The sequence below is a fragment of the Dipodomys spectabilis genome, unplaced genomic scaffold (genome assembly GCF_019054845.1).
Source record: "Dipodomys spectabilis isolate Male_0828 unplaced genomic scaffold, ASM1905484v1 ptg000094l, whole genome shotgun sequence".
Classification (NCBI taxonomy): Eukaryota; Metazoa; Chordata; class Mammalia; order Rodentia; family Heteromyidae; genus Dipodomys; species Dipodomys spectabilis.
This window is the reverse complement of record NW_024870771.1, coordinates 3849849-3858972: the sequence shown is the minus strand read 5'-3', so window position 1 is coordinate 3858972 and position 9124 is coordinate 3849849. Positions and strand designations below refer to the sequence as shown.

The 9124-nt window shown below is 40.2% G+C and overlaps 1 protein-coding gene across 1 annotated transcript in view; it reads right to left on the bottom strand.

Moving 5' to 3' along the window:
* Positions 1-341: 341 nt before the first annotated feature.
* Positions 342-9124, bottom strand: part of CUNH11orf54 (chromosome unknown C11orf54 homolog) — a 30027-nt gene continuing 21244 nt past the window's right edge. Inside the window, exons 8-9 of the mRNA XM_042685217.1 lie at positions 3712-3828; positions 342-539 (exon numbers count right to left, since the gene is read on the bottom strand). Coding sequence (XP_042541151.1) covers positions 366-539; positions 3712-3828 — 291 coding nt within the window. The 3' untranslated portion in view covers positions 342-365. The remainder of the gene's footprint in view (positions 540-3711; positions 3829-9124) is intronic.

The window sequence follows — 9124 nt, the reverse complement described above, 5'->3', positions numbered from 1 at the left end:
TTCTATCCAGACAGTAGTAATTATTATCATTATTAATGACTATATGATTCCTTTTACCATGATTCCTGTTTGTGCTCATAGTTGGGATGTAAACATAAACTAGACTTTGTTGATATTGAAGAACAAAAAATTGATGTTGATTCAATGAGTACATGAAAAAGAAAATAAATGTCAATTACATATCTTTGTTCCCAGTAGACTCTTTCAGACAAACTATGAAGTAACCTATGTCAATATACCTCTTCCTTTCAAATACTATTAAAATAGGATTATAGCAGAAACAATTTCTTTTGGATTTTATATTGGTATCAATTAACAAGCTGATTAATCTAATAGTTTACTTTTCTAAACAAGCATTAGCTGATTTAATCTCTCCCAAATAAATGGGTCTCTTTTGGCTGATCAATTCGGTAGAGAAACTGGGCAGGTGAGAAGTAGCCAAGATACTCCACAGTGTCTGGGGTAGTGTCATAATGGTAATGTCCACCTTCTCCATGATGACTGAAGAAATGAGTGTGTTCCAGTCGCAAATCAAACCCCTATAACAACAGAGAAGTAACTTGTTAGCATGCACTCTTTTCTTTTTGTCAGTCATGGGGCTTGAACTCTGGGCCTGGGCACTGTCCCTCAGCTCTTCAGCTCAAGGTGCTCTACCACTTAAGCCATAGCACCATTTCTGGCTTTTTCTGTTTATGTAGTGCTGAGGAATCGAATCCAGGGCCTCATGCATGCAAGGCAAGCCTTCTACCACTGAGTCACCATCCCAGCCTCTTTTTTTTTTAAATTTTTTATTGTAAATATACTATGCAGAGGGTTAGTTACATGAGCAAGTGTACATGAGTACACTTCCTATTGAGCATTGTTACCCCCTCCATTGTTTTCCCCCTACCATCCCTTCCCTCCCTACCTTCCCCGAGGTTCTTTTTTTTGTTTTTAATTGTGATTAAGTGATTACATAATTTCCCAAATTTCACAGTACTGTGGAATAATGATGCTCATTTAAAGTCACAAGTTCATTTTAACTTTCCTGGAGCATATTGTCTATCACGGTCTATAACATACAACGGTGTACACATATACACCATACATGTGATCAGCAGCATGGGGATATTTAGTAGTGGTTCAACCAGATGAGTGGGAGTTCTTTGTTTCTTAAGTCCTGTTAATTTTGTTGTATCACCTAACATTTTGGATTTAGCATCCACTTATCAGGGAGACCATGTACTGTTTGTCTCTTTGTTCTTGGCTTACCTCGCTCAACATGATTCCTTCTAGCTCCATCCATTTCCCTGCAAGTGCCATTATTTTGTCATTTCTAATGGCTGCATAATATTCCATTGTGTATAGATACCACAATTTTTGGATCCATTCATCTGTGGTGGGGCATCTGGGTTGTTTCCATATCCTAGCTATTGTGAACAGTGCTGCAATAAACATGGAGGTGCACATGTCCTTGTATATTGGTTCCTGTCGTTCAGGGTAGATGCCTAGAAGTGGTATGACTGGGTCGTAAGGGAGGTCAATCTTTAGCTTTCTAAGGACCCTCCAGACTGCTTTCCAAAGTGGTTGTATAAGTGTACATTCCCACCAGCAGTGTAATAGGGTTCCTCTTTCTCCACATCCCCTCCAGCATTTGTCGTTGGCTGATTTGTGGATGTGGGACATTCTGACTAGGGTAAGGTGGTATCTCAGGGTTGTCTTTATTTGCATTTCCTTCACCACCAAGGATGATGAACATTTCCTCATGTGTTTCTTTGCCATTTTTATTTCTTCATGTGAGAAGTCCCTCTTTAGTTCCCTTGCTCATTTAGTAATTACCATCTCAGCCTCTTATCATGCACTCTTAATTACTTTGATTAGAATTTGTTTAAGAAGACATGGGTGTAATGTCTCATGTCTGTAAACCTAACTGTTCAAGAGGCAGAGATTGGGAATATCATTGTTTGAAGCCAGCCTAGCAAAAATTTCTCAATCAACACCTTATTTATTTATTTATTTATCTATTTGTTTATTTATTTTTGGCCCTGGGGACTAAACCCAGAGTGTTGCACCTGCTAGGTAAGCACTTTGCCAATGAGCTACATCCAAGCCCATAGACTCCCCATCTTAACCAGTAAAAAGCTAGATGTGCTGGGGAAGTCCTGTCATCCTAGTTATGTAGGAAGCCAGAACTGCAGATCAAGACTGGGCAAAACCAGTAAAGGCCCTATTCAAAACATAACAAAAGCTATAAGCGCTGGGGACACAGCTCAAGTGGTATAGCATTTGTGTAGTGAGCGCTGGAGCCCTGAGTTCAAAAGCAGTACCAGAAATACTTCTTTGTTGTTTAAAAAGTTTTATTTTCATTTACATTACAAAAGTTTTTTTTGGTGTACACTGTTCGTATATAACAGGGTCTTAATGTAGCTCTGGTCTAGAACTTGTGATTCTCTTATCCCTAATTCCTAAGTGTTAGGATTATAGGTATGCACCACCATGCCAAGAATTTTTTTTTTTTGGGTCCGGTCGTGGGGCCTGAACTCTGGGACTGGGCACTGTCCCTCAGCTCTTCAGCTCAAGGCTAGCACTCTACCACTTGAGCCACAGGACCACTTCCGGCTTTTTTCTTTTTGCTTATGTGGTGCTGAGGAATCGAACCCAGGGACTCAGGCATACAAGGCAAGCACTCTACCACTGAGCCACCTTCCCAGCCCTATGCCAAGAATTATTATTATTTTTCTTTTGTAGTGCTGATCATCAATCCTAGGGCCTCACATATGCTAAGCAAGCATTCTGCCACTAAGCAGCAATATTTTTAAATTTCTCATTCTTTTTTTTTGGCAGAACCAAGGGCTATGTGCTGATATGTAGGCATTATATCGCTTAGCTACATCTGTGTATTTTAAAATATAGGCAATCCAAGCACATGATTCCAGAAATCAAAGGATACCTTCAGTAAAATGATCCCTTCCCTAACTTTAACATTCATTTCCTTTCCTTTCACACAACAAATATCTGTAGTTTCTTACCTATCTTTCCTGAAATATTTACTTTTTCCCTTTGCACTCAAATTGTAGTATTCTCTACACATGGTTCTACATATTTTTTTAAAACTCAACAATATAGCTTTGAGATAGTTGCTTATTAGATCATAAAAAAAGCTTTTTGTTTGTTTGTTTGGAGCTTGAACACAAGGCCTGGATGCTAACCCTTAGCTTCTTTGCTCAAGGCTGATAGTTTAGTGTTTGGGCCACAGCTTCACTTCTGGCCTTTTGGTAGTTAATTGGAGATAGGAGTCTCACTGACTTTTCTGCCTGGGATCAATTTGACCCATGATTCTCAGATCTGCCTCCTAAATAGCAAGGATTACAGGTGTGAGCCACCAGCATCTGGCTGGTCTATATTCATTTCTATCCAGTGTGTAGAATTAGAACATAAACACAAACTAAGATAGAAGCAATAGATTCTAGTTGTGTTTCTACTATTTCATGGCATGGCTTTAGGTCTTACTGAAAATCTTGTTGCTTCACTTTCTCAAAGGTATAATCTGTCTGTCTGACTCAGGGAAGGTATAATCTGTCTGTCTGACTCAGGGAAGGAAGCCTTATCTTTCAAGAACATTGTAAAGCTTATCTTAGTCCTTAGATAGCAGAAAAAAAAAAAAAGTGCCTAAATTCTAACATCAAGCCATCACTATAGTACACTGTAATATAAAAGACAGCAAAAACTTACTGGGTCTCTGGAGATAAAAACTGGAAGACAAATCAGAGGAGCCTTCATCTCATAAAAATTCAGCCATTCATTCACCTGCTCATCAGAGTTCAGTGGACAGGAGGAAAATTCTGCAGGCTGTAACAACAAATCATGAAAGAGGTAAACATATGGTGTATCATTGAAAATTAAAGTTATTTTTATAATGGCATAATTTGATTCAGTTATACTTTTAAGCCCTCCTCCTCCTCCTCCCCCACCCCCTCCTCCTTCTTCTTTTATTATTTTAGTCGGTCATGGGGCTTAAGTGGGCCTGAGTGCTGTCCCTCAGCTCTTCAGCTCAAGACCAGTGCTCTACCATTTGAGCTACAGCGCCACTTTCGGTTTTCTGGTGGTTTATTGGACATAAGAGTCTCATGGACTTTCCTGCACTGGCCAACTTTGAATGGCAATCCTCAATCTCAGCCTCCTGAGTAGCTAGGATGACAGGCCCCTGGCTGGTCTTATTATTATTATACCTAAGTTTTCAAAAAGTTAATGAATTATTGGGATCCAGTACCTTACGCCTGTAATCCAAGATACTCAGGAGGCTGAGGATTACAGTTCCAAGCCAAACCTGGGCAGAAAAGTTAGTTCAACTTTTGTTGTTATTGTTGTTGGTCATGGGGCTTGATCTTCGGGCCTGGGTGCTGGCTCTGAGCTTTTTTTTGCTCAAGGCTAGTGCTCTACCACTTTGAGCCACAACTACACTTCTGGTTTTCTGGTGGTTAATTGGAGATAAGTGTCTCATAGACTTTGCTGCCTGGCTACCTTCCAACTCATAATCCTCAGCTCTTAGCCTCCTAGCTACGATTATAGGCTTGAGCCACCTGGCTCAGTGAGAGTTTTATTTCCAATTAACTACCAAAAAAATCCATTAAGTGCAATTGTGACTAGAGTGGTAAAGTACTAGTTCTGAGCTGAAAAGCTCAGGGAGAGACTCTATATACTAGTTCGAGCCCCAGGACTAGCACCAAAAAAAAAAAAAAGAAAGAAAGAAAAAAAAATCTAATTTGTATAAACTAAAATTTAGGAATAAATGAAAGGCTGAATCAATTACGATCTTTTTCTCTCTTTTTCTCCTAGCCTCTAATAAGTATTTTTATGGTGTGTGTGTGTGTGTTTGTGTAAGCCCTGAGGCTTAAACTCAGGGACTGGGCACAGTCCCTGAGCTTCTTTTGCTTAAGGTTAGCATTCTATCCCTTGAGCCACAGCACCACTTTTGGCTCCTGAGTAGCTAGGATTACAGATGTGAGCCATCACTGCCAGGTACCTCTCAGCTTTTCATCGTAATGTTTAGTAAGTTTTCTAGGCATGTGGGGCTTTGGATTAAATCCAGGAATGAGATTGAAGGGGTATCTTGTATGCATGTATGGAAATGTCACAATGAAACCCCCTTTGTATAAGTAATATTTGTTAATAAAATTTTTTTTTGAAAAAAAAAAAGAATAAAAGTTAGGTGCCAGTGGCTCATGTTTGTAATCCTAGCTACTCAGAAGGCTGAGGTCTGAGGATCCCAGTTCAAAGCCAGTCCAGGCAAGAAAGTCTATGAGACCCTTATCTCCAGTTATCTACCAAAAAGCCAGAAGTGGTACAGCACCAGTCGTCAGTAAAAAAGCTCAGAGATAGAGACCAGGCCTTGAGTTCAAGCCCCAGGACTGGCACACACACATACCCCATTTTGGAATTAGCCAAGAAAAAGACTTATTCAAAGAAAACTATACAAAACTGCTGAAAGAAATTAAAGGTGTGTGTGTGTGTGTGTGTGTGTGTGTGTGTGTGTGTGTGTGTGTGTGTGTGTGTGTGGGTGGCACACACACATACCCCATTTTGGAATTAGCCAAGAAAAAGACTTATTCAAAGAAAACTATACAAAACTGCTGAAAGAAATTAAAGGTGTGTGTGTGTGTGTGTGTGTGTGTGTGTGTGTGTGTGTGTGTGTGTGTGTGTGTGTGTGTGTGTGTGTGTGTGTGTGTGTGTGTGGGTGGGTGGCACACACACATACCCCATTTTGGAATTAGCCAAGAAAAAGACTTATTCAAAGAAAACTATACAAAACTGCTGAAAGAAATTAAAGGTGTGTGTGTGTGTGTGTGTGTGTGTGTGTGTGTGTGTGTGTGTGTGTGTGTGTGTGTGTGTGTGTGTGTGTGTGTGTGTGTGTGTGTGTGTGTGTGTGCGCGCGTGAGTCCTGGGACTTGAACTCAGGGCCTGCTTACTGTCTCTGAGAGATTTTTGGTCAAGGTTGACACTCTACTATTTGAGCCACAGCTTCACTTCTGGTTTTTGGTAGTTATTTGGAAATTAAGTAGTTATTTGCAGTCTCATGGACTTTTCTGTATGGGCTGGCTTGGAACCAGTATCCTCATATCTCTGTCTCCTGAGTAGCCAGGATTATAGATGTGAGACACTGATGCCCAGCAATTAGAATTTTATAGGGCTGGGAAGGTGGCTCAGTGGTAGAGTGCTTGCCTTGCATGTATGAGGGCCTGGATTCTATTCCTCAGTACCACATAAGCAGAAAAAAAAAGCCGGAAGTGGCACTGTGGCTCAAGTGGTAGAGCGCTAGCCTTGAGCTGAAGAGCTGAGGGACAGCACCCAGGCCCAGAGTTCAGGCCCCATGACTGACATAAAAAAAAGTTTTATAAGTGGGAAAACATCATGTGTTTGGAGATTGGATAACTTAATACTGAGGTATCAATACTACCTAATGCTATCTATGAAGATTCACTGCAGGGTAAGGCATTACCTCAGTGATAGGGCATTTGTGTAAGTGTAAGGCCTATTCTATGCTTAGTACCACTAATAAAGAATTTACCAATCAGGGCTAGGGGAATGTAGCTCATTGCTATGAATGGTAAAGTGCTTGCCTGATATGTGTAAGACTCTAGTTCAGTCCCCAGTCTCTCTCTCTCTCTCTCTGTCTCTCTCTCTCTCTCTCACACACACACACACACAAACACACAAAGAAATGTAAGAATCTCATACTTTTTGACTTTCAAAACTACAAACTTACAGTAATCAAAACAGTGCATGCACTATGGCATAAGGACAGACATTCAGACCATCAGAAAGAATAATAGGAAGAAATAAACCCTTGAGTACAGGGTCAAATGTTTTTGAAACAAGAAATATTAACACCATTCAATGGGAAAAGAACAATGTTTTCAACAAATCATACTGGAAAAATTGGATAGCAATATAGAAAGGAATAAAGTTAGACCCCCTTCCTTCCTTCCTTCCTTCCTCCCTCCCTCCCTCCCTCCCTCCCTTCCTCTCTCTCTCTCTCCCTCTCTCCCCTCTTCTCTTTCTTTCTGTCAGTCCTATAGCTTGAACACAGGGCCTCTGTGCTGTCCCTAAGTTCTTTTTTATTTGTTTTGTTGTTTTTTTTTTTTGTCAGTCGTGGGGCCTGAACTCGGGGCCTGGGCGCTCTCCCTCAGCTCTTCAGCTCAAGGCTAGTGCTCTACCACTTGAGCCACAGCACCACTTCCGGCTTTTTTCTTTTTGTTTATGTGGTGCTGAGGAATCAAACCCAGGGCCTCATGCATGCAAGGCAAGCACTCTACCACTGAGCCACCTCCCCAGTCCCCTAAGTTCTTTTTTAATAAGGGGTAATATTCTACCACTTGAGCCACTCAAAGCTTTTTGATGGTTAATTAGAAATAAAGAGAGCTGCGTGTTGGTGGATCATGCCTGTAATCTTAGCTACTCAGGAGGCTGAGATCTAAGGATTACAGTTCAAAGCCAGCCCTGGCAGGAAAGTCTGTAAGACTCTTATTTCCAACCAACCACTCAGAAAACCAAAAGTAGTGCTGTGGCTCAAGTGGTAGAGTGCTAGCCTTGAACTGAAGAGCTGAGGGACAGTGCCCAGGCCCAGAGTTTAAGTCCCATGACCGGAAAAAAAAAAAAGGGGGGGGGGGGCTGGGAAGGTGGCTTAGTGGTAGAGTGCTTGCCTTGCATGCATGAGGCCCTGGGTTCGATTCCTCAGCACCACATAAACAGAAAAAGCCAGAAGTGGTCCTCTGGCTCAAGTGGTAGAGCGCTAACCTTGAGCTGAAGAGCTGAGGGTCAGCGCCCAGGCCCAGAGTTCAGGCCTCATGACTGGACCCAAAAAAAAAAAAAAAATTACTAAAAAAAAATTAAAATAAAAAAGAAGTTGAAAGCAAAATATGATTTCCATGAGTGAAGGATAGCTGGGTAAAGTTGATTAACTGATAATATGTTTTATTTAGATAGAGTAAGAAATTCTGGTGAACTAAAAATAATGATAGTATAATATAAAAATATATAATATAAATATAGTATAATAATAACGGTAATACACTGTACATTTTTAAAAGCTACAAAAATGGATTTTGAATGTTTAATCCATAATGGTTACTGTCTTGTCAAATCCATTTAAGCTAATTTAAACATGATATAATGCATCAAATCCCCATAAATGTGTGGTTTTCTATGTTATCATTTATAAGTACATATATGTGGGTGTGGTTCTGGGGCTTAAATACAGGGCCTAGACATTTGCTCTTAGCTATTTTATTTATGGCTGGCACTCTACCATGTGGGTCACAGTTTCTACTTCTGACTTATTGATGGTTAATTGGAAATAAGAGTCTTACAGATTTTCTCTCCTAGGTTAGTTTTCACCCTGGATACTCACATCTTAGACTCCAGACTAGCTAAGAATATAGGGGTAATTCACTGGTGCCTGGATTTATGTTAACATCTTTAAAAAATTAGTAAAAATGAAAATAATGTGAAAAGATACTAAAAATCACTAATTATTAGGAAAATTAAACTTGAAATGACAGTAAGATACTACTTTAACCCAGTGGGATGGCTAGCTTTTTCCTCTAATGTGGTGGGAATTGAACCCAGGGCCTCATGCATGCAAGGCAAACACATTACCACTGAGCCACTTTCTCAGCCCATAAAAACCTTAAATAACAAGTATTGGCTACAATGTACAAAAACTGAAGCCCTTGTGCATTGCTGAAAGTAAAATGGTGCAGCCACTATGGAAGATATGGCCTGTTCACAAATAATTAAAAATGGAAGGATAGTGTGCATAGCTCAAGTGATAGACCACTTACCTAGCATGAGTGAGACACTGGGTCAACTAAAGCATCAGCAAAGAAAAAGCATATTGAAATATAAACATTGTAGGGGGAGAGGTAGTGAGAGGGGGCTTGTAAATGAGTGGAAAAGGGAATGGTGGACAAATATAGTCGTAATACTCAATGTACATATCTGATGAAGAAATGGAAATATATGAGCCTGGGGAGGAGTAGTAGAGTAGGCAGGGGAAAAGATGGAAGGGGTGACACTGATCAAGAAGCACTAGATAGATACATATATGGGCATGTTAAATTGTAAATCCTTTATACAATCATTTGAA